The 26381-nt window shown below is 37.7% G+C and overlaps 3 protein-coding genes and 1 pseudogene across 7 annotated transcripts in view; 2 read left to right on the plus strand and 2 right to left on the minus strand.

The window, feature by feature from the left end:
• The window catches only part of LOC126654540 (sm-like protein LSM5), a 38953-nt gene that overhangs the window by 7665 nt on the left and 4907 nt on the right, over positions 1–26381 (plus strand). The window lies entirely within an intron of this gene.
• LOC126654470 (uncharacterized) lies at positions 3614–5994 on the minus strand. Its single transcript, XM_050348335.2, has 4 exons — positions 5842–5994; positions 5150–5275; positions 4850–5064; positions 3614–4024 (listed from the first exon to the last, which is right to left on the minus strand). Exons 2-4 carry the CDS (start codon positions 5237–5239, stop codon positions 3721–3723), a joined length of 609 nt encoding a protein of 202 aa, XP_050204292.1. The 5' UTR covers positions 5240–5275; positions 5842–5994; the 3' UTR covers positions 3614–3720.
• On the plus strand, positions 19145–23665 carry LOC126654538 (uncharacterized). Of its 5 annotated transcripts, none has more exons than XR_007632638.2 (7): positions 19145–19346; positions 19427–19584; positions 19878–19944; positions 20714–20835; positions 21592–21778; positions 21895–22085; positions 22445–23665. XR_007632638.2 is itself a non-coding variant. In XM_050348433.2 (4 exons), the coding sequence occupies exons 1-4, from the start codon at positions 19215–19217 to the stop codon at positions 20810–20812; spliced, it is 456 nt and encodes a 151-aa protein (XP_050204390.1). In that variant the 5' UTR covers positions 19145–19214; the 3' UTR covers positions 20813–20973. The 5 variants fall into 5 exon arrangements, 1 of the variants encoding a protein (XP_050204390.1); XR_008789485.1 differs by having other exon boundaries at positions 22916–23665; XR_007632640.2 differs by having other exon boundaries at positions 21592–21741.
• Positions 21492–24180, minus strand: LOC126657138 (3-ketoacyl CoA thiolase 1, peroxisomal-like; annotated as a pseudogene).

Raw genomic sequence — 26381 nt, forward strand, 5'->3', positions numbered from 1 at the left:
TCCATCTTGTTTAAGAAGGAACAAATACTTTATGAACATAAACTAGAAAACAATAAATATTATTGTATTTTCTTATTATATTCCTATCAATGTAGTTTTATAATTTATATATAGAGTAACAGCTATTATTTTAAAAAAAATGAAATAATAAAAAAAATTATACAAAATGGAAGAAAAACTATGATATTGTCTTTTTATATGAAACATTAAAAATTGAGATATATTTCTTTTTAAATGAGACTGAAGAAATATACTTTTATGAAAAATTTATTTACATGAACTATATCATATGATTAAAATATATTTATTGAATAAAAAGACTAATAAATGGGTTATTGAATTTTATTTAATTTTGATATAAATATGTGTATTTTTCTACAATTATTTTTATTTTTAATAAAATAAATTTCATTTGGTCTATTTCTCACCATTGGCTGAATTATTATCACATTTATCTAACGGTGAAATTAACAAAGTATACCGAACATAATATAATTGTAAAGTAATACATTTAAAAAAATAAATCTATCTATTTTTTTTAAAAAAGTAGTAGAATTAGTACTAAATATAAAAATGGTCAAACTTCTTTATTTTATGAAGAAAAACTGATAAAAGTAAATACAACTAAATGTTTTTTTGGTAAATGATGATTATAAAATTATTATTTATTAACTATATTATGTTGATTTACTTAAAAATTATAAAAACGTAATATTTCATTTAATAATATACTTTAATTGTGTCTTTACAGAAACAAAAAAATTGAAATTTAGATAAAATAGATAATCACTCTTACTTATTCTATTGTTGAGAAATTATATATAATACTCCAAATTTAAATATATTTATAAAAAAATATCTCAACAATAACAAATAAAAAAAATACTTATACTTTTAAGATTAGTCTGTTTTTATTTTAGAACAGTTTTTCTATAATAATACCTAAAATTTTTTACACATTCTTTAAATGGTTTTAAATTTTCATTTTTTGCTTTGATGAACAAAATATTCTTCGTCCTCTCAAATTTACATTTTCTTTTTAAAATCTTCTTTAACAATTTTTTTTCTTTTTTTAATTAATTTTTCCCCTCAATTTCTAATATTTTAATATTGTTTTAACGATAATTTTTATTTTCTTTGACACTGGAGCTTATTTTTACGACATATGCAATTTGTTTTGTTCAATGGTAACGGTTTATTCATTATGTGTAAAAAAAACTGCATTATATAAAAGAATATACAAAAATTATAAAACACAATTTCCAATATTATTAAAAAGATTTTTTATAAGTCTTTCATGACATATCCTTTTTTCAGAATACGGGTATGAAAATAGTATGTCAATATCATATGAAACTCTTATGGGCATATTACCAACACACACTTTTGTTCCTTTGGCTTAATACATAATTTGACCCCTGAACTTGTACCCTTTTACCCATCTAACCCCTAAATTTAACGTCTCACCTATCGAACCTCTGAAGTTGTTAAATAATCCGATTTAACCCCTGAACTTGATAAATATGTAAGAATTGAACCCTTCGTGTCCACCTGTCACTTGAAACGTTCTAGAAGAAATTGTGTACGGAGGGGTTAAATCTTTACGTATTTATCAAGTTCAGGGGTCAAATCGGGTTATTTAACAAGTTCGGGGGTTCGATAGGTGAGACGTTAAGTTTGGAGGTTAGATGGGTAAAAGGGTACAAGTTCAGGGGTCAAACTATGTATTCAGCCTTTGTTCTTTTGTGTAAAACTGTTCTTTTGCAAAAAAAATTGATTTTTTCGACAAATAATTTGTTCTATACATATTTTTAGATATCGAACTAGAATAAACATTTTTAATTGTAAGCTCAAACAGACATCATAAATTTATATTAAAAGTGCGTTTGTCGATTTTTCTTTAAAATCACTAGCTTGATAATATATTTGGAGAGAGAAAGATAAAATAGAAACCGTAAAAATAAATATTGGAGCAATTAGTTTAAATTTGAAACTAAAATAAATAATTATAATTCATAAGAATACCAACGATGAACTTTCCTTCCTTGCCATTTTATTTACTTTGGAACTATATAATTAATATTTTAATTACGCAGGATCCATCAAAAAAATCTCTAAATCTCTGTTGTTTTGTTTATTGGTTTATTTGAAAGTGCTGTAACAAGTTGCAGATTGACAATAAAAGTCAAAATGAGCTGAAGGTGATGCAAGATGATGTTGATGCTTATTCTGAATATGCAGGCATTACTCAGTCGTCTTCATCGTCATATTCAGTTCATTATACAATACCAGCTCATGTTACATGGTTAGCTCCTCCTCCGGGGTTCATAAAGCTTAACTATGATGTATATACTTCTCAACTACATCATTGTAGTTTTATAGCAACAGTGGCAAGGGATTCTAATGGCTGTGTTATTGGCCGTTTTCATGCACATTTCAAACATATATGGGATCCTGGAATTTTGGAACTCTTAGCACTATGAGAATCTTTGAACTGGATTGTTCTCTGTTCTTAGAATCATGCCATAATAGAGGGTGACGCTTTTCAGGTCTCACAGGTTATTAATTCGCACAAGATAGTGGATTACAAAACTTGGGGGATTTGTCAAGATGTATGGCGTCTTCAGAGTCGATTTGTAAAATGTTTTGTTCAATATGTGAGTCGTAGGTTTAATGATTTGGCACACGACTTAGTTTATACTGTTAAGTCTTTATTTCTGCAAGCGTTGTAATCTTCCTTTGTACTTTATTATTTCTGATTATCTATCTACTATCTTTTTTCCGGAAAAAAAGTTAATATTGTTAATTCTAATCACGAGTTAGGAATTAATGTTTTTTAGTAAGAAAGAATATTTTATGTCATGAGAGAGAGATGGAGGGAAAAAAAGAATGTAATTAATTTTTTTTTCTCTAAAAAACAACTAGTTTTTATTGTTAGATATAATTATAAATATTTAAATAAAAAGAGTAAAATGAGAAAAAATCTTAATTTTTCTTATTGAAATATTTTATTAGGTAAATATATAAAGTATTCATTATTGTTTATCGAGAACTATTGGTTATATTTGGATAGAGTTAATCGAGCTAGGATCTTTTAGTTTTATACTTTCAAAAATTAAATTAAATTAAATAAATGAAATATACAATTTTGTTACAAAATTAAAAAAATTTAAAAAAATTGATTATTGAGAAATTTTCAAAGTTCATTAAGCCAAAGGAATTGGTTACTGTTGGTTCCAACTCTGCTAATTGGTACTGCGTCACCTAACGAAATAAATGAAAGGTCCAGTAACTTTTTTTTATAAAAAAGATTTTCAATATTTACCAATAGTGTAAAGGCTAGACAACAAGCTGCTACATCGTGGAATCAAATTCTACCACAAACGCTTTTCTTACTCAATTATTAAAAAAAATAGCCAAGCTAGACTCAATATTTTATTTAAAAAATTCAAACTAATTAAATATTAAAAAATGAAGAGTCCTTGCAAGAAATGCAAGATCTTTCAACATTCTGATCGATTAAATCCATAAAGAAAACATAAATCTATCTAGACATTTCCCTCAATCTATCAATGCATAAGCTGATCAAAATTTAAAAAAGAAAAAAGAAAACTACCCTGAAATTCATAACATAGAAAGATCATGCAAATTAATAATACAGTATTATTAACAAAACATGAAAATGTCTAGAGGCAGCAAAATAAATACAGCAAATTAAGCTTATGCAATGCCCTTGAGAGGTGCAGCAACCAGTTCATCTGTTTGCAGCATACCAACACCAGGTTGAGGTTTGCTATCGGTCTCTCCGTCTTCAAAGTAGTCCTCTCGTGCATTATCAGCTAACATAAGCGAAACTAACCAGAAGAGCGTTGAATCAAGAGAAACAAAGGCGCCACCACCCAAAAGACCGGTCTTAGCAGTAGGGCAAGTAGTTTCGGGATTGAGATGAACTCTGCGAGTCAAGTGAAGTTGCTCTGTGATTGTTGGCCATAACAGCAATGTTGCTGCCAATCCTCCGGTAAACCTGAGATTGTCCACACACAAAATGTAATCAGGACATGAAGGAGAAAACAGACATGTATTAGGCACCGGACAAATATGCTTGATCTCAGTAAAGGAACAGAACGGAAGGGGAAAAGAGTAATGCATTCCTCAAAGGACAAACTGATCTCAAAATCAACAATCAATAAGTGAAATGAGTCCATGTATGTTGTAAAACGCTGAAAGGGGAACTGCAAATTTACTTTTTTTACTAGAATAATCAGTTTAAAGTTTCTAATTTTTAGAAGAATTTTTAAAAATGACAGCAAAATGCCGAAACGTAAGACTCAACAAATTCCCGTGCAGGATGGCAGTTCAAAACAACAATGCTGCAAATTGGAACTCGATGATAGCTTAACAACAGTTCAACCATTGAAGTTCGTTTTTAAAATCATTGCATATGGCATTAACCAAAAGACTACATCAACAAAGGAAAATAATCTTGCCAGCTTTTGCTTCATTAAGCTCAGCATATTTCTGACACTTATGCATGGGCGATTGCCATAATACTTGCTTGTTTTTAACTTGATTCCTGTGTCTCATACTCATTAACCTAATAGCTGGGCGTAACAACACTCGAGCACACAAGAATTTTCCAAATGCATGTGCTTAGAATCAATCTTAACAACAGACACAACGATGCACACACGGAACCCAATTCACCATGTAGGATTCTTAAATTCTTCACCTAAAAATTTCTCAAATAGAACATACAGGAGCCAACATCATTGAAATTCAACCTTAACAACAAGGAATCCACAACAAAAGACGAAAAAGACAACAAAATAGAAAAGACAAAGTAACTTACAAGGAAATGCTGAAGAATGATGAGAAAGTGGTGCTTCGAAACAACACAGACTGAGGAACAGATTTCCCTTTGTAGGGATAAAACAGAGACAGATATCCGGCCACAGTAGACGCCACAAGAAACGCAAAAGATAGATATCCCAAGGCAACCGTTGGATCAGACGGATACTTGCAAATCACTACACCTTTTCCAGTTATAGGAGTTCCAGCTGCAGGCTATATAAACACACATCCATCCAATCAAAACCAAACAACAATCCAACAATTCAGTTCTGTAAACAAATATAATTCAAGAAATTACCTTCTTGTTTTCAGCCACTATACCAAAAATAAACGAAAGTGCACCCAAAGTTGCAACGATCAGAGACATTTGAGTCACAGAAACCGCCATGACTCGATATTTATCCTCAATAAACTTCCAACAAATCTGCAATCAACCAAAAAGTAACAATTTTCAGTTTTACACTTCCAAAAATCAAAACTTTAAGGTGTGTTTATACAATCCCATAAATCAATTAAGGTAGAACACAGCAAGGGATAAAATCACTATAGCACGGACACTGACACGGGAAAACAGGACACTTGGACATAGACACAGCGAAACAAAGTTATTCTAAAGTTTCATGTGTCAAAATTGTAGTTTCATGTCTGAAACACCAAAGTGTTCGACATAGGTACCAACTGACTAAGAACAATGAAAATAATCAAAACAATTATCAATCAATACTTAAAATTTGCGCTAAATTCCAATTAACAAACAGAAAAACACATCAAATTATGCAGTCAATTAAAGTAAGAATCTTTATTCTCACCCTTCAAAACTCAAAACTTTTTTATGAGAACCCAACAAAACAGAATCAAATAAAATCAAAAACAAGTGACCAAACGATTAAATAAGAACAACCCAGAAAAGAATTGGCATAAAAGATACGAAATTGACATAAAAAACAATCAAAAGCCGGCAATAGAGAGTGACATGATCAAAAAAGTTACCTGCTTTGCAGAGAGAAAAAGAGTTAAAAAAATTTAAAAGATGTTTAAAAGAATTTAAGGTAAAGAAGAAGATTGAATGCTTATGTGATGGTGTAGGTGGTTGTTTTTATCTCAAGTTGTGCGAGTTGTAACAACTAAAACTCTAGCCGATTTATTCGAATCTGTAAGAATATTAATAGAGTAATCAACCAATTACATTTGTCATTATTTAATTTTTTTATCTATTTTTAGTATTTTGGATTATTCTTGAATATTTCTTCCCAATTCAAACTCTGTTTCCTTGGGGAATTTGTTTTCTATTAGTTGTCTAAAGCTAATACTACAATCCAATCGATTTTTTCGTGGTAACAATTGTACTTTTTACTAATTTTGTTTGTGAAAAATACAATGTTTATTTATGGATTTGTATGGATTTTCGTCTTCATTCATAGATGAATTTGTCTAGTATATCCTTTTAAATATTTTTTGATGAATCTTTGCATTTAAGTGTATTTTTTTTATGAATCTTTATCTTAAAAATTTAGAGATAAATTGCCTAACATGTTATGAAGAAATTAGATGTCAAGATACTTTTTCTAATTAATTTATATAAAAATATGATTTTTTTAATTTATATTCTATACTGTAACTTTTAAATAATTTCTATTTATTTTTATTTTTACTAACTTTAAAAAACAAAAATTGGCTGACAACAACTAATTTTAGAAATCTAATAAATGGTCGTTGCCAGATTCTGTTAATCGGTCGCCAAACAACAGTAGTCTACCGTAACTTGATGATCAGTGGTGAATGTATTCAGGGGACAGAAGGGACATTCCGACATTGAACCCCTCATCTTAAATATATTTTTATCAAAAACTTTGTATATTATCTTTTTTTTTTCTTTTTTTATCAGATCAAATAGAACTAATTACGTTAGTAGTTAATGGTTAGTCAGAAATGCACTGGAGAGTTTTAGCCACTTGAACTAGATTTCACTAGCAAGACTTTGTACATATCAATTTGTTTGTTTCAATGTAAGTGGGGTCTACTAGTTATAACTTATTAAAATATATTTTTTAAACAAATTTTTATCTCATACAACGGTTGTTTCATGTCACATTTAGATCAAGTCAATGAGCATTCGTGATACAAAATCATAAATTATTATTTATTGTTGGGTTAAATGCAAATTCATACACTAACTTTGACCTGATTTACAATTACAACATAAACTTTTAAACTTGGCAATGTCAGTAATGAACTTTGCACTTTGCGCAAATCAATATACCGATATTTTTTTGGGATATTTTTGCTGAGCTGGAAGTCGGGATTGCCACGTAGTTTGACAAGTTGAAAAATAAACGGTGTTCCAATTTACCAAAAAATAAAGGTTGATGCATGTTTTTGCCAAAATTTTAAAATTAGTTTACGCTAAAGTTTGTGATTTCATTTGCAAACGTGTCATATTACGTGGCTGATAACTAGTGATCTTGAATCGTGGCTAGCTCCGATGGACACTTCAAGGCCGTACCTACAAGGCACAAAACAACCGTGAGAAGGGTGCCGGAGGGGGATTCCGGCAAACCACTCCGACGGTCTAGTCAGTAGCTGTTTTAGTGAGAGAAAGAATAAGAAGTGAAAAGTGGTTGAGAGTTTAGAGAGAGAAAGAGAATTAACCTTTTTACCTACTTTTTCCTAGCCTTTTATACTATGTGTGTTGTTCCTCTTTGTCTGGGCCGACAGACCTGATTTTGTTCTCTTTGTCTTGTGCAGATGTTGTCTAAAATGTCAGGGTACGTTCTGACAAGTTTGTCGTTGTGTCTGGTTGAGGGTAAACTCGGATGGCACCGAGGCGGTGTACATGGTGTTCGGTTCGGCCGAGATGGTACCTTTTCGTGTGGCGTTCGGTGACCGAGATGGTATGTATGGTGCTCGGTATGACCGAGGTGGTAACTTTACATATCTTGTTTGATGGCCGAGATGGTATATGGTGCTCGGTATGACCGAGGTGGTAACTTTACATATCTTGTTCGGTGGCCGAGATGGTATATGGTGCTCGGTATGACCGAGGTGGTAACTTTACATATCTTGTTCGGTGGCCGAGATGGTATATGGTGTTCTGGTTGATTTAGTTGGATTGGTTTCTTGTCGTGATCTTCCCGGTTTGTGTGCTATTTCGGGTTTGTTCCTTTGTGTTGTTATCACAAGTCCCCCCCCTGCTTGTTCGGATATTTATGTCCGAGACTGGTATGGGTTAGTTGGGTCTTTTTGGTTTGCTTTCTTCCTTAGTACGCTTTTTGGACACGTGTCCTCTCTTTAATGACGTTGCTTGACATCTGGTATCCACTAGCACATTTATTGAGGTGCCGTTTCAGTTGCCCTGTTTCGGTTCTTATAAAAAGCCTTTTCTTTTATTTGCTGATTTTCTTTTCTCTCCTTTTGCTCTCGTTTGTCTTTCCTTCGTTGGTGTCTACTTTCGTGTTTTTGAAGATATTCATTAGTAAGTTGCCTATTTTCTTTGGTTTTGATCTTGTTTATTGCTATTTCTTCATCTTTTTTCTGTTTGTTCTTCGTGTTCTTGAGTGTTCTTTCTTCTGGGTTAGTATAGGTGGGTTGTTGATTGTTTGATTTTGTGTTTATACTTTTTCAAATAATGTCTTCTGTGGAGGATTCCCAGAATGATTTTGTGGAGATTGTTGATGAGGAGTGTAACTCGGACGGGTGTACTTCGGGGGGAAATAAATCAGAGGCCGAGCCTTCTGACTCGGCCAAGGGGGAGTCCGTTGAGATCCTTCGTAAGGTAGAGGATGTAGGTTGTTCGGAAGCGACCTCCTTTGTTAAACCGAGACGAGCTAGGCCTAGGAGTAGTAAGACTGCTGAGTCTCGGAGAGTTAGGATGGAAAATGCTTTTGCCGAGCTGAACCAGGGGTATTTAGATTATCTCGTTTCTCAAATAAACCTTCGTGAGGGGTATCGGTTTGAACTGTCCCCTCCTGGTCTAACAATAAATGATCTGGCTGGGCCAGATTATATAGTGGTGAGTGTGGAACACCTTCATTCGGGTGTTCGTATTCCTCTTCAAACCGATTTAGTGGCCTTTTTAAAATTTTATAATATGCCTCTTAGTCAGTTTCACCCGAATGGTATTAGGCATTTCTTGTGTCTTCGTCGGTTATGCCGACGTCGTAGGATTCCTTTCTCGGTAGAGCTGTTTGCCAGTATTTATGGTCTTATTTTTGGTGGTGCCTATGATTTTTCTACTTTCAAGATTCTTAAATCGGAACCTAGGCATGTAATAGAGAAAGTGTCTACTTCGGTTAAGAGGATTAGGGAGGATTGGTTTCGGATCTATCATCCCACCGCCTTTGCCGACTTGCCGCAGCGGTGGTTATGTGCCTCTCCCGTGACTCTGTTGAGGCGGGATGCTGCGGGGAATGAGAACCATAGGCTTCTCCAGAACGTTTTGAAGACGACTGGTCCCATAAATACTTACTCCCTTATACCGAAACTGCCTATTGTTAAATTTGACCCGAAGCGGGAAGGTTGTTCTCGGTTTTCTGTCTTGCTTTATTTTGGTGTGTTGTTTTTTATTGGTGTGCTAATACTTGTATATATATTTTTTTTTTGTGTTTGCCAGTGTTTAACATGAGTGCTTTTAACGCTGCTCGGCGGAAGGGTGGTGGTGCTGCTGCTAAAGGTTCTACTGCTAAAGGCAAGGATGAGCCAAAACCGGTGGGAAAAACCATAACCTCGGCTATTCCTTTGGCTTCCGTGCCTCCTCCTGCCAAACCGATGAAGCGAAAAATTTTGGATAAGGGGAAGGGGCCCTCCTTGGCTGTGCCAGTGAAGGATGATGTGGCCTTCGTCGGCGGCACTGACGTTGTTGTGGGTTTGAGTGCACCCGAGAAGGAGAAGACGCTGTCTCCTCCGAATAAAAAAGCCAAACTGGTTGAATCGGGGGCTACTCCTGCTGCTCAGGATGAAGTGAGGCTGTCTCCTCGGTTTCTTGCTCGTTATCTGAAGTCTAAATCGATGGAAGATTCTGTTGATTCTTTATCGACTTCGGTTTTTCTGGGGAAGATGGTATTTCTTCCTCGGGACCGGGAGGCGCTGGCGGCCACTTCGCCCAAGGATTTTCTTGACACCAGCGTGTCCCTTTCTTTTCAGGTATGTCTTTTCTGATAATAATTTTGGGTTTTATTTTAAGAAATTTTACTAACTTTTTGGTCGGTTTATGTAGTTGATAAACCATCTTCTGGGCGCACGGTCCTTTCAAGAAGACTTGACTGCTCAAGCTTCCTTGGATCAGGAGAAGCTGACCACGGCTGTTGCTGATTTGGAGAAAGAGCAGATTCAGAGGGCTAATGTTGAGTCCGTCTTGACGAGCAACACCGAGAGCTTCAATGCTAAGATTGAGAAGCTGAGCGAGGAGGTCTCTCTTTTGAAGAAGGAAAAAGCCGAGCTTGCTCTTGCGAAGGAGGCTTTTGATAAGGAGAAAGAGCAGCTTCGGGAGCAGCTAACCGAGGCTTTTGACAAGGAGAAGGCTGTCTTTCAGGAAACGATAGAGGGTCATCATAAAAGTTACATGCGTTTGCATGACATTCTCGATGATACCACCAAAATCGTGGAAACTCAACGGGACGATATGATGAGGGAGTTTGCTCATCTAACAGATGCCATGGAGGATGACCTGAAGGAGCGTGTTGGGCCGCTTCTCCGAGCTGATGTTGATCCTATTTGCCTGTATCTTGACATGGAGGGCATGTATCAGAAGATTCAGGATGAGCGAAATCTTGCGAAGGCAAATGAGGTGGCTGATGCCGAACGATGTGCTGAAGATTTTGCTGCTGAGCTGAGGAGAGAGCTTGAAGATGGTGCCCCTCTTGTTAGGGATGATTTGCCGACTCGTGGTGCTGATGATGGTCTGACCGAGAAGACAGATGTTGTTTTGATTGAGTCGGCTGATGTTGTTGTTCCGCAGAGGGATGCTGAGAAAAATGATGATGTTGTTATTACCTCGTCTCCGACTGTGCAGCTTGAAGTTCGTCATTATGAGGAAGCTGGTTTAAGCGAGAATGATGGGACTTCCTCCGGGGCTGGCTTGTCGGTTCCGGAGCATGTTAGTAATGCTGTAATAGATTAGGATCTTTGTTTTGTAACGAATTTTTGCAAAGTAATATATCGGTTTATTTTTTGTGAAGTGTGGTGTTTCTTTTTCTTGACAAGTAATAGATCGGTTTATTTTTTGTGAAGTGTGGTGTTTCTTTTTCTTGACAAGTAATAGATCGGTTTCCCTGTTTGTTTTGAGTTGTGTTTCTGTTAAGTTATGACTTAACTCGGTTTTAAGCAATAGCTTTGGATTCTGTTAAGTTATAACTTAACTCGGTTTTAAGTGATAGCTCTGAATTTTGTAATGTTATGACTTAGCTCGGTTTTAAGCAATAGCTTTGAATTTTGTTAAGTTATGACTTAACTCGGTTTTAAGCAATAGCTTTGAATTTTGTTAAGTTATGACTTAACTCGGTTTTAAGCAATAGCTTTGAATTTTGTTAAGTTATGACTTAACTCGGTTTTAAGCAATAGCTTTGAATTTAGTTAAGTTATGACTTAACTCGGTTTTAAGCAATAGCTTTGAATTTTGTTAAGTTATGACTTAACTCGGTTTTAAGCAATAGCTTTGAATTTTGTTAAGTTATGACTTAACTCGGTTTTAAGCAATAGCTTTGAATTCTGTTAAGTTATGCTATGGTTTGACTCAGTTTTTTCTTTTCTTTTTGTTCTTTATTAATAGGGGAAAAACTTGCATTTTGGGCCTACAGCCGACTTTGGCCTAAATGCAAGTGAAAAAACCCCTGACAGACTCGATTAACTGAATGTTGTCTACTGGTAGAATCTTTTGAGAACTCTGGCATTCCAGGTTCTTGGTAGGTCTCTTCCGGACATGTAGGTTAAGTGATAGGCTCCACCTTTTCCCACTCTCTTTACTTGGTAAGGCCCTTCCCAATTAGCTCCGAGCTTGGAGATGCCTGCGTTTCCTCTTGCTATATCAGCTCGTCGTAGTACCAGGTCGCCTACTTCGAATGTCAAAGGTTTGACTCGTTTGTTATGATATGTTGCCATCCTTTGTTTGTATGCTTCGATGTGCATTAATGCTTGATCTCTTCTTTCTTCTAGCAGATCGAGGCAAATTTTGGTGTTTTCTTCGTTTTGTTGTTCGTCGAAGTATTGTACTCTTATGGTGGGCATGCCTATTTCGACTGGTACCATTGCTTCGCACCCATAGGTCAAACTGTATGGTGTTCTTCCTGTGCCAGCTTTTGGGGTGGTTCTGTATGACCATAGTACATTGTGTAGCTCGTCGGCCCATCGACCTTTAGCTTCGTCGAGGCGTTTTTTTAGGCCATTAATAATGGTCCGATTGGTGACTTCTGTCATTCCGTTGCTTTGTGGGTGGGTGACCGAAGTGAACCTTAGGTCAATTCCTTTTTCCTTGCAGAACTCTCTGAAGTTTTTGTTGTCGAACTGCTTTCCATTGTCGGTTATGATGGTTTTTGGAATCCCAAAACGACAGATGATTTCTCTTCGGACGAAGCTTCGAACTCGCGCTTCTGTTATGGTGGAAACAGCTTCGGCCTCTACCCATTTTGAGAAGTGGTCAACTGCTACTATCGGGAATTTTCGCTGTCCACTTGCCGTGGGAAAAGGCCCGACAATGTCTATTCCCCACATGCTGAATGGCCAAGGGCTTACTATTGGGTTTTGTTCCGCTGTTGGCTGATGGTGGACGTTTTGGTGGTACTGACATTTTTCGCATTTTTGTACCAGGTTTGCTGCGTCTTGTGCCAGTGTCGGCCAGTAGTAACCTTGTAAAACAGCTTTTCGGCAGAGAGCTAGATGCGAGATGTGACTCCCACATATACCTTCGTGTATCTCAGCCAATACATATTTCCCTTCTTCTACTGTGAGGCATCTGGACCAGGGGTGTGAGAAGGATTTTTTGTACAGAGTCCCGTCTCGGTATGAGAAGTGTGGTGCTCGGCGTTTTACTTTCTTTGCTGCTTTGTTATCTTCGGGCAGATTCCCATTCTCGATGTATGAAATGATGTGTTCCATCCACTGATCTAAAGGGTTTATGAGGAATGTGGCTTCAGGATTTTGGATGCTGCTGAAGTTTTGAACTGAGCATGGTATGCTCGGCATTATCTCTCTGGATGCTCCTGCCTTTGCTAGTGTGTCTGCTTCGGTGTTTTCTTCCCTGGGGATTTGCTCCAACTCCCATTTCCCGCCTTTTTCGGTAATTTTTGTAAGTAGCTCTTTCACCCGATCTACGTATTTTTTCATTTCTGGATCTTTCACCTCGTATGTCCCGAGTACCTGATTAACCACTAGCTGAGAGTCACTCTGGATTTTGACATATTCAGTCTTCACTACTGTAGCCATCCTTAGCCCATTTATCAAAGCCTCATACTCTGCTGCATTGTTGGTTGCTGGGAAATTTAGGTGGATTGAGTGTTGCATTTTGATTTTGTGTGGTCCTCTTAGTATTATGCCTGCTCCGGCTCCGGTTATATTTGATGCCCCATCGACCTGTAGTGTCCAGCTGGTAAGACCCTTGTCTACTTCGGTGGGTTGGTCGTGTGTTGTTGTTTCGGCTACAAAGTCGGCTAAGATCTGGGCTTTCATTGCTGTTCGCGGCTCGTATTTGATGTCGTACGATCCTATCATGACTGACCAATTGATTAGCCGTCCTGATGTTTCCGGTCTTGCCAGTGCTTTTCGTAGGGGTTGGTTTGTTCGGACTACGACAGTGTGAGCTTGAAAGTATCTTTTTAGCTTTTCCACTGTTAAAACCAATGCGAGTGCAAACTTCTCAATTTTACTGTATCGGATCTCGGGACCTTTCAACACCTTGCTCGTGTAGTATACCGGCTTTTGCTCAGTCAATTCCTCCTTCACCAGTACCGATGCCACTGTTTCATTAGTGACACTGAAGTATAGGTATAGTACTTCTCCGGTTTCCGGCCTTCCGAGCAATGGTGGTGAACTCAGGAATTTCTTGAGTTCTTCGAAAGATTGTTGACATTCGTCGGTCCACTCGAACTTTTTTGCATTTCTCAATGTTTTAAAGAATGGGAGACATCTTTTGGCCGAGTTGGACACGAATCGACCGAGGGCTGTGATTTTTCCATTTAGCTTCTGAACTTCTTTAGCTGATTTCGGCGCCTTCATATCTAGGATTGCTTTTGTTTTTTCTGGGTTTACCTCGATACCCTTCTGGGAGATGAGATATCCTAGGAATTTTCCTGCTGGGACTCCGAAGGCGCACTTGTCTGGATTTAGCTTGAGTTTGTATTTTTTTAGCTTTGTAAAGACTTCTTCCAAGTCTCTCGCATGATCTTCTACTTTTTTGGACTTGACGATGATGTCGTCTACGTAAACTTCCATGTTGCGACCGATCTGGTCTTTGAACACGAAATTCATTAGACGCTGATATGTTGCCCCTGCATTTTTTAGTCCGAATGGCATTTGTTTGTAGCAGTATGTGCCGTTGTCGGTAACAAAGCTTGTTTTTTCTTCATCGTCTTTGTGCATTGGGATTTGGTGGTATCCTTGGGCTGCGTCTATGAACGAGTACACTTCGTAGCCGCTGGTTGAGTCAACCAACTGGTCGATGTTTGGCAAGGGGTAGCTGTCTTTTGGGCATGCTCGGTTTAGATCTGTGAAATCTATGCACAGTCTCCACTTTCCGTTCGGCTTTTTTATGAGCACGACATTGGATAGCCATTCCGGATAGTATACTCTTCTGATGAATCCTGCCGCTAGCAGTTTGTCTACCTCGGCTCTGATGGCGATCTGTCTGTCTATTGCGAAAGCTCTTTTCTTTTGTTTGACTGGTTTGTGTTTTGGGTCGACATTGAGTTTATGTGATATTATGGCTGGGTCGACTCCCTCTATTTCGCCTGGTGTATTGACAAATTCGACTTCGTTTCTGATCAGCATGTCGGTTATCTCCTGTTTTACTGGCTTAGGTAGTTCTGCGCCTACTTGGACCGATCTTGGTGTTATACCTGCCAGGCTAACTCTTTCTATCTTTCCGTGTGGTTCGAGCTTTCCTTCATCCGAGTCTGGTATCTCCATTGTTTCAATGGCTAGTGTCTCTGATACCGCTTCCATCGATACCAAGTAGCACTGCTTGGCTATGTCCTGCCTTCCCCTGACTGTTACCACTCCTTCCTCGGTTGGTATCTTCATACACAAGTATTTAATGCATGTGACCGCTCCTGTGCTGTACAACATAGGTCGGCCGAGTATGACGTTGTAAGCAAGCGGCATGTCAACAACCATGAACAGTGTTTTAAATTTCTTAGTGATGCCGACCAGGCCTCCTTCTTTGGATCCGTTTTCTTTCCCCAGCTCTACCGTTAATTCTGCTACTCCTTCGGCTTGTACCGGTGTTCCCCCTAGGCCAACTAGGGGGGTTTTGACTGGTTTAAGATTCAGTATTGAGCAGCCGATTCCGAGGTATGCCTGTTTCGTGATTAGGTTAACTGAGCTTCCTTCGTCTACCAATTGTCTCATCACCCAAAAATTTTCTATCAAACCCGAGATTACCAGCGGGTCCTGATGAGGAAAATCTATTCCTTCCCCGTCAGTTGGACCGAACCTCACTTCTGGCATGGTTTTCGCCATTGATATGTTCATTACCATCTTCTGCCTTTTCCGTCTTCCTCGTTTATATTCTGGGTCTGTCATTCCGCCTGCTATTGTGTTGATTATTCCTGATACGTTTTGTCTTTTTGGTGGCGGTGCTTCCTCTCTTTTTCCATTGTTATCCCTTTGGTTTCTTCCTCCCGAGTTGTAATTTTTGCTCTGTGCTACAAAGTCTTTTAACCGACCGACTTGTACCAAACGGTCGATTTCTTTTTTCAAGCTTCCGCATTCGTCGGTAACATGGCCGTGACCGTCATGGAACTGACAATATTTTTTCCTGTCTCCTTCATATTGTAGTTTGGGTGGGTATCTCACTGGCTCATTGTTATTTTGTATCCACATCAAGATGTGTGATCTCGGGGTATTGAGTGGAATGAAAGCTTGGTCTTCCACTTTTACTGGTCGGTGTGGGTCTGCTCGCGGCGGACCGGCTTGTTGTTGGTTCCTTGGTCCGAATCTATCGTGCCTGGCACTTTGATCGAAATTAGGCCTCGGTGTTCGGAACGATGTTGTAGTTTGTGCGGCTTTTCGCCGCTGTTCTTCGTCTAAATTTATGTAGTTCCAGGCTCGGTCCATCAGCTGGGAGTAAGTTTGTACCGGGTTTGTTATCAGGTTGTCCCGGAAGGCCATCATTGTTGTGTTGTCTTTCATTGCGTCTATCACAGTATCATCATTCAAATTTCCCACTTCGACCGCTTCTGCGTTGAATCGGCCGATGTAACTCTACAGACTTTCTCCTGGCTTCTGGTAGCAGAGTTTTAAGTCACTGGACTTTTTCTTTCGTTGTATGCTCGGTGCGAAATGTGTTCGGAAAGCTCTTGCCAGCTCGTCGAAGCTTCGGATGGAGCCTTCTTTTAGGCTTTGATACCAGATGGCAGCTGGTCCTTTTAGGGTAGTCGGGAAAAGTTTGCAGACAGCTGCTTCGGACAAACATTGTACCATCATGACCACTTGGAAACAACTCAAGTGCGTGATCGGGTCCCCTGTTCCATTGTAATCGTCTAACTGCGGTGTTTTGTAGTTTAAGGGGAAGGGTTCTTCTCGTATTTCTGCCGACAGAGGGTTTCCGATGTTCAGGAAGCTTGTGTTTCTCGGCTCTTTTCTTCTAAATTTCTCCATCTCGGTTCTCACCCTTTCGGTGATTTCTTGCTCCAGGTTCTTTTTCTTTGGGGAATCAGCACCCGAGCTGTGTACGCTCTCCTCGATCTCTACCCGTTTTAGTGTCTTTTTATGCCCCTCTGGAGTTTTATGTCCGGTCTGTGTTGGTTCTGGGTTTTGTTCTCGCGGATTTTTCTCGCGGTTTGCTTCCTCGGGTGTTTTTTGGCCTTGGTAGAATTCCTGTGGGTAAGGTGGTGCGGTTGGTATGTACGGCGGAGTGGTAATGTTATCCTGGGTTGCAGTTGGGGCTGTTGGTCGAGTATGGACCTGTTGTACCTGTTGGAGGAAAGCTAGCTGCCGAGTATGAAATTCGATGTATTCTTGGATTTGTGCTGGCGTAGGATTTTGGACTTCTGGGGTGGTTTGCCCAGGTGTGGGGGTGGCGTTTGGGGTGAATGTGAGGTTGATGGGGGTTACGCCTGGTCGTAAGAAGGTTTGAGTGGTTTGGTGCGTAGGGGTGGAGTATGATGTTGGAGGAACGTTACTCGACGACGGCATTCCCCACGGGTAATAAGTAGTAATCCCCGACATAGGGCTCGGGTGAACGCCCACCATCGATGTAGTGACCGGGCAAAACGAGCTTTCGCCACCAGCTCTTCTCGGTGGAGCGTTGAGTCCCTCTCCCGTTCTACTGCTTTGCGTATTATTGTCTCCGATTGCAGGATCATCTCCTTCTACTCTACTCATCCTATTAGTTTCCAAAAGGATAGAAAGGGGGAAGCTTTCTTATTTTCTTTCCCACAGACGGCGCCAAATGATAACTAGTGATCTTGAATCGTGGCTAGCTCCGATGGACACTTCAAGGCCGTACCTACAAGGCACAAAACAACCGTGAGAAGGGTGCCGGAGGGGGATTCCGGCAAACCACTCCGACGGTCTAGTCAGTAGCTGTTTTAGTGAGAGAAAGAATAAGAAGTGAAAAGTGGTTGAGAGTTTAGAGAGAGAAAGAGAATTAACCTTTTTACCTACTTTTTCCTAGCCTTTTATACTATGTGTGTTGTTCCTCTTTGTCTGGGCCGACAGACCTGATTTTGTTCTCTTTGTCTTGTGCAGATGTTGTCTAGAATGTCAGGGTACGTTCTGACAAGTTTGTCGTTGTGTCTGGTTGAGGGTAAACTCGGATGGCACCGAGGCGGTGTACATGGTGTTCGGTTCGGCCGAGATGGTACCTTTTCGTGTGGCGTTCGGTGACCGAGATGGTATGTATGGTGCTCGGTATGACCGAGGTGGTAACTTTACATATCTTGTTTGATGGCCGAGATGGTATATGGTGCTCGGTATGACCGAGGTGGTAACTTTACATATCTTGTTCGGTGGCCGAGATGGTATATGGTGCTCGGTATGACCGAGGTGGTAACTTTACATATCTTGTTCGGTGGCCGAGATGGTATATGGTGTTCTGGTTGATTTAGTTGGATTGGTTTCTTGTCGTGATCTTCCCGGTTTGTGTGCTATTTCGGGTTTGTTCCTTTGTGTTGTTATCAGTGGCAAATACTGAAATCCACTATGTCAATATACGTGTTCTTTCCGGCTTTCAACTTAGCAAAATTGTCCCAGAAAATAATTGGCGTATCGATTTGCCAAACGTGCAAAGTTCATTACCGACATTACCAAATTTAAAAGTTTATGTTGTAATTGCAAATTATGTTAAAGTTGGTGTATGAATTTGCATGTAATCCTTTATTTTTTTATCATTAAATATTCCAACATGGCAAACGCCTTATTAGTTTATTAAACGAATGTCTTGACATAACCGTTGTGTTGTATAATTTTAACTTTTAGACAACAATTATACCGTTAACTTTCACAAAAACTAAACCGTTAAATTTATATTCCCATATGCGTTGGAGTTTTACTTTTTTTATTCGGTTTATAATTTTTAGGATTATCTGTATATTAAATTTTAATATTTCACTTTCGTAACGATTTAATTTTATTATTTAAACTGTTGCATCGCACATTCCAACTTTTCAATTTTTCACATTGTGCAGTGTATTTCTGTTTTGTGACATTGTTTTATATAATGATTTTCTGGAGAAAATAATGATTGATTATCATATCGTTATCATAACATTATCATATGATACCGAGATGATAATATTTATTTTATCTAGATGATAATGTTATGATATATATGATTATATTATGATAAAACAGTGTCTGATTATCATGTCAGTATCACTACATTATTATGTCGTCGTCATAACGCTACAGTATGATAACTAGATGATAATAAAATATGATAAGATTATGGTAATTATATGATAACCAATAAAAAGTATAAATTACAGAAATACTTATGATAACTAGATGATAACAGAGTAAAATTATAAATATTTTAATACCCAGAGTAAAAACATAAATCTGAAAAAAAATATGAGATATTTTTTTGTAATTTTTCCGTATTGAGGTATAAAGTGCAAATATTAGTAAATACCTAAACTTCAAAGATAAAAAAGCTAAAATTTTACGAGTCTGAGAAGAAGATCAGAGAGTCCAAAGAAAGTAAGAAACGAATAAAGATGAGCAGCGAATTAAAAACGGTAAGGAAGAAGAAAGATATAGACTCCATCGTCAGAGACACCATCGACAAAGTCCTCGTCCTCCGCTTTGGCCGCTCATCCGACGTCGTTTGCCTTCATCTCGACGATTTGGTATTTATTATGTTCTTCGTTAACTTAATCAATAAATTGATTTTTTTTTCCAAGTAAAAATTAGTGAATTGGTGGTGCAGCTATCAAAATCAGCTCGTCAAGTATCAAAATTCGCAAGTATAGCATTAGTAGATATTGATTCAGAGGATGTTCAAGTTTACGTTGATTACTTCGACATTACATTTACACCTTCCACCGTGTTTTTCTTTAATGCCCACCATATGAAGATGGATTCTGGGTATTTTACATGTATCTTTTTTTAGCTTATTGTCATAAAAAAATGCGTTTTTTCTTTCGATTTAAGCATATTTTACCAAACGTAGCACCACATACAGTCCAAACATCGTTTTAGTCATTCAGAATGGTTAAAACAACTTTGTAGGGCGCCACGTTTAGTAAAATGTGTTTAAATTAAAAAAAAAACGAAATGTGTGGATTTTTTTATGAGAATAACCTTTTTCATATCATTTTACTTTTAAAGTAGGATTATTATTTTAATTATAATTAAGTTTTATAATGTGGTATTTTCAGGACTGCTGATCATACGAAATGGATTGGTGGTTTCCAAAACAAGCAAGACTTCATTGACGTTGTTGAGGTTTGATTTCTTTTCTTTTTATTAATTATAGTTTTTAATTTATTAATTTTGATTTTAATTATGTGGTTAATAATCAAAAGCTATAGACCTGCAATGATAAAATGGTGGTTGGGGGATTGAACTCTCTTTACATTGTATTGTAGTGAATGTTTATGCAATGCTGATTCTGAGTTTCTAATCAATTTATAGTCAAATACTCTAGAAATGGTTGTTAATTGTTTGAAACTACATTTTCTGGAATTCAAAAATGAATATGACAGTGCTTAACTGCATATTGTAAGTCTTCGTATTTCAGAGTATAGATTACGTGGATGTTGCATTGTTCGAGTGTGTACTTACTCGCAGCAACTACACACACGGGTCTCTGTAAATGCCTTTTAAATGATTTATAACTTTCTGTAATCAAGAATATAAACATGAGACGGCTGACAGAAGATTTAATGTGAGGAGAAGTTTCTGAAGAAGGGAACTAGTAGTAGCTGTACAGTTCTCTCTCCAAATTTGAATAGCACAGTTTATGGATTATTATGTAGACAGCTTATATTAGTTTCTAATACAAATTCCGAACTCCGCGTGTGCGGTCGAGTTAGTTCCAGTGTTCTGTTTTGTAATTTGTAGTTTTCTTAATCATATTCCTAAATACGTTTAACGTTGGTTGGAATTATATTAGTTTTTGTTGACCTTTATTGAATAGAAAAACATTCATTAATAGGAATGAAACTTTTCAACCAGTGTTTGCTAAAGATCAAATTGGATTCCATCTTTGCAGGCCATATTTAGAGGAGCCATGAACGGCAAGCTTATTGTAAATTGCCCTTTGCCTCCAGAGCAAATACCAAAGTATCAGTTGCTATACAAGGACTTGTGAAAGGCAGCTTCTTTAGGTCTAATGTAATTACTACTCTCCTGTCTTTTCTTTTGCTGTAGTTTTTCCATTGTTTATGTAATTTGTTGGCATGTATTAGTAAAAGTAAATTTCTTAGAGCTTATCATCAGCTGCTTCATATTCATAGGGATTTTTGACAGCAACATTTGCTCTGCATTGTGTTTTCTGCTCCTTTTGTTCAATCTAAACTAGGATTTTTTTTTTTGTGGGAAGATGTAGGAACCTTCATTAATGAGAAATTAACTTACAAAAGTTTCGAGTCTAACCACATTACTTGTGCTAGCAGGTTATTACAAAAATCGCTATCTAAATTAGGATTAGGAATTAAAGATTTTGTCCGAAAGATGGAATGCTTTTAATCCTTAGAAGTGAATGCTACAATTAATCGACTAAAGTATCAATTTGCCCCCCCTAAATTTGCACACGAAGGACAATTAACGATACGATAAACTTTTTTTTTTTTATATCAGTTGGTCTCTTAATTTTGTCAAGTTTAATCAATTAAATCAAATGTGTCAAATGTAAAGGCTAATTCACAAAAAATGGAATTAATTAACAAAAAAAGTTGATTTTATATAATATTGTAATTGTCCATAGCGTACAACATTGCAAGTTTAGGACTTAAAAGTAATGTTTAAGTCCTACAACAATAAACAAAAGATAAAGCTTTGAAAGAGCAACTGAATTAATCATTCAAATGGACTCCATCAGGCCAAATGTGCAATCAGAAAACTGAAACTTTTTAATACTATTCATGCCAGGGTTTTATTTATTTTAGAGAGCATCCTTCGATAAGAGGTTGCTACTACCAACTGCTCGAGCATTGCATAGATCATCGATACAATCTCCTCTTTCAAAAACCGCTTCAGCTCCCATACCTGTACCTGTAGTTATATTCAACGGTTGAGATGGTTAGTCATACAATGGTGCTAACCAATTATCTACAGAGTACGGCTTTTACAAAACTGACTAATTTGTGAATTTCGACTTGGTTAACAACTAAACATGATCCAATGTGGTTCAAGTTTCGACTAATTATAACAATATTCCCATGCTCTTACAAGGTTTATCCACGTATGAGTGCAATATAGAAAGAGAGGAAAAGAGAAAGAGACCTATGCACATCGAGATTAATCCAAAGCGACAGTCCTTCCCTCTGCGCTTCATCTCATGCAAAAGAGTAGCAACACTACGGGCACCTGCGCACCAACAGCAGCTAGTTTTGAGCTAATGGCTAAATGATAAGTTTATCAAGGTATAATTTTAAGTTACATACTACATTAATAGGCTGTTCTTGTATTCACAATTATTTTTAGTATTATGCATATACCCATAGTATAAACAAAACATGTTTGAAATGCATATTACGCATGGTACGTAGAACAACAACTGTATAAATACCTGTGGCACCCAAAGGATGACTGAGAGCAATTGCTCCTCCGTTGACATTTACTTGTTCTGGATCAAGCTCCAGTTTCTTACAGCAGTAGACATACTGGGATGCAAATGCCTGAATAAAGAACAGTTTTCTTACCTCAAATTGTTGCATTGTAGTTGAAAACATCAAACTACAAAACAATAATTTACTTCCGGTTCCTCATTAATTTCAAACAGGTCAATGTTATCAAGTTCAAGTCCAGCAGCTTTTACTGCCGCTGGGATCGCAACGGCTGGACCAATTCCCATCAGAGCAGGATCTACGCCGACAGCTGCAAAACTCCTACACCAAAAGCAATGTCACTTCTGAACTTTTTTCCCTTATGCTCTTCCCTCTATATGCATACTCCTTTGCTTTCAGTATCTTACTTTCTCAATAACTTCCCTAGGATGTTTCTGGTGGAGACTTTAATACAGATTTAAAGCAACTCCACCATGGAAATCGTCTACCAACACAAGTCCAGGCAAACAGTTTTCTTAAAAAGTTATATAGCATTTGCATACAAATAATAAAACTGCCACGATTTTCTAACAGGACTTGCTTCTGGTTGGTTGTATAATTGCCATCTGAGTTTTGACATGATATCAGATAAACCTTTGTATGATTTCTCTGCATAATTTGACACTGTTTATGTGACGATTTCTCAGTTTCTTTCATCGCAGACCACTTCGGAATATTTAGTAAGCATCCTAAGTCCTAACTAGTGATGAAAAAGGAACAGGGTTCAATATTTATCTGGATCATGGAGAGCCATTTTGGATATTTCGACACAGGAATCATTCCTCCGCACGGAACATAATTACCTGAACACACCAAGAATTCGAAGACCCTTCTGCACAGCTATACTTCTTTTTGTAAGAAGAACTGCGCCAGCACCATCACTCAGTTGGCTAGAGTTACCTAAGATAACACAATAGCGAGATGTCAATTGCATAATTCTAAGGAGCAAAAATATTGAGCGGCTGAATGTTATCCATAGTCATGCACTCCAACCCAGCCCCAATGCCTAATGTTGTTAAAGATATAAAAACAATTAGCTCAAAGATGAGGGTCGCTTGTCAGAATAGACACGAAAACACTCTTACCGATATCATAAAACCCTGCTTTGATGGAACCAGCAACATCAGCAACTGCCTGCAGACCAGACGAGCATTGTCTGTTGACTGTTCTGATGGGCACCGTTTCTGTTTGTAACATACGAGTCATATACAAATTGGGAAGCTAAGTACTTTTAGAAACATAGTCCTAAATTTTCTGATCAGCCTAAGATAAAGTATCTTCAGTTTTTAACACAGAAAACCAGTACTATAAGTTGTTAAGGTAACTCATGCTATAGACAGAGTGTATGAGATTGTATCAATCTTTTTTCATAATACTAACAAAACTATATTCATTCACATCAACTCAAAGACATCTAACCTTCAAAACTTCACCAAGTAGGTCATCAGGATGCGTATCCTTGAAACCACCTCGCTTGGCTTTGCAAATGGCGGTACAGTAAGCTCCGGTTACATTAGCAAGTTCAATGAAGAAATGGAATACGAAATTTGCGACAATCACTGCCAGAAACTGGTTAAAACAAGATCGAACTTACGCCACAATCACGATATCATCATCGAAAGCAGCTGTACGTTGATATGTGTTAGGAAATATATCTGTCATATTAATGTTGAGAATTCTGTATATAGCCGTTACTTTCTTTCCTTGTATTTTAGATAGCTATCACTGCCTGATTTGTAGGATCTCATTATATTCTTTTGTAATTACTCCTGTATATATAGGAGGTATTTCATATCAATAAATTCATTCAATTCAGTCATATATTTCTTTCTTCTACATGGTATCAGAGCAGGTCTAGATCTTGACTGCTGTACTCAAAACTCTCCTGCAAACAATTCTTATTCATCACCATGGACGGTGTTGTTGTTCCATCAGTCCCAAAATCGTCCGGCAAATCAGATGCCGATTCTTCAAATCCTTACTTTATTCATCACTCAGACCACCCAGGTCTCGTTCTTGTTTCCAAGCCTTTGAATGGGGACAATTATTCCGGGTGGAAGAGGGCGATGACTTTGGCCCTGAACTCCAAGAATAAGCTTTCTTTTGTCAACGGCTCAGTCAAATCTCCATCAATAGAAACAGATCCAGAAGGCTATGCAACTTGGTCACGATGTAATGACATGGTACACTCTTGGATTGTCAACACTGTCAATCCAGAAATTGCAGACAGCATCATCTACTATCCTACTGCTCACGAGGTATGGGAGGACCTTCGTGAACGATTCTCTCAAGGCAATGCCCCACGTATCTTTGAAATCCAGCGAGAAATCGCTTGTCTTCGGCAAGAGCAGAAATCAATATCTGCTTATTATACAAAACTAAAAGGGTTTTGGGATGAGTTGGCTTCTTATTTAGAAACCTCACAGTCAGAACAACAAAAACTTATGCAGTTTTTGATGGGATTAAATGAAACCTATAGCGCCATCCGTGGACAAATTCTCCTCATGAATCCTCTGCCAACAGTCCGTCAAGCCTATTCTGCAGTCTCTCAAGAAGAAAAGCAGCGGTTCCTTAGTGTATCTCATTCTCCAATCGAATCAAGCTCGGGTGCAGCAATGGCGGTGCGACACAACACCAGGCCTAATCCAAATTCAGGAAGAGGAGGAAGGATGGAGAGATCTGACCGGCAATCCTTTCGTACAGACCGTAGAGATTCCTCACAAGAAATTCGACGTTTTGATCCAGAACGTCGCCGCGGCACGGGTCGAGGAAGGCCGCAGTGTACGAACTGTGGAGAACCTGGACATTGGGTTCAAACTTGTTTCGAAATAATTGGTTATCCATCTGGTCATCCTAAAGCAAAAGAGAATTATGGTATGAATTTTGATAGCCAACAAAACAAAGTAAGGAATCCTTCTGCCAATCAGGTCTCTGAGATATTGAATGAAGCATGTGGCCAGAATATCACTTTATCTGAGGCTCAATTTAATCAGTTCATAGCTCTGTTCAATGATAAAATTCATAAATCCAATCAGAATGCAGGCACAAGTGCAAACACAGTCACAAAACCAGGTTTGTCCAACGTTGTTTCCCGCAATTGGATCATTGATAGCGGGGCGACGGATCATATTACTTCATCCTCTTTGTTAAATTCTAGTAAAAATTACTCTCTACCACCAGTGTTATTGCCTAGTGGAGATAAGGTTAATATTGCTGCTAAAGGGTCTTTTCCTCTTAATACTACTTTTTATCTTCATGATGTGTTGTCTGTGCCGAAATTCAAAGTGGATTTGCTGTCAGTAAGTCGTTTGACAAAAAGTTTGAATTGTTCAGTAACTTTTTTTCCGTATTCATGTATCTTGCAGGATCTTGCAACGAGGAAGACGATTGGTTTGGGTAAACAACATAACGGACTGTACTACTTGACGACATTAGCAACAAAAAGAAACATTTCCAGCCCTTTTATATCCACAGCACGGCCTTCTTGTAATCACACCCTAAGCTGCTCCACGGACCTTTGGCATAATCGTCTTGGCCATGTGTCGTCGTCTTGTTTAAATTTTATAGCAAAGCGTTTTTTAAACTTTTCAATGCAAACTAATAATATTTGTCACGTATGTCCTTTGGCGAAGCAAAGTAGATTACCTTTCGGTTCTAGTACGATTTCTTCTATACGACCTTTTGAACTCATTCATTGTGATATATGGGGTCGATATCGGCATCCCTCTTTTTCGGGAGCACATTATTTTCTTACTATTGTCGATGATTATACTCGTTTCACTTGGATTTTTTTAATGCGCCATAAAGATGAAGCACAACCAATTTTAAAACATTTTTTCAAATATGCTCTAACTCAATTTGACTCTCGCATAAAAAAATTTCGTAGTGACAATGGTAGTGAATTTATGTCCCTCCGTACTTTTTTTTCTGATAATGGTGTCATATTTCAGCATTCTTGTGTTTATACGCCCCAACAAAATGGAGTTGTAGAACGCAAGCATCGCCATATTCTTCAAGTTGCAAGAGCTCTCAAATTTCAAGCTCACCTTCCAACTCAATTTTGGGGAGAATGTGTTCTTACAGCAGTTCATTTAATTAATCGCTTGCCTTCTC

The sequence above is a fragment of the Mercurialis annua genome, linkage group LG7 (genome assembly GCF_937616625.2).
Source record: "Mercurialis annua linkage group LG7, ddMerAnnu1.2, whole genome shotgun sequence".
Lineage (NCBI taxonomy): Eukaryota > Viridiplantae > Streptophyta > Magnoliopsida > Malpighiales > Euphorbiaceae > Mercurialis > Mercurialis annua.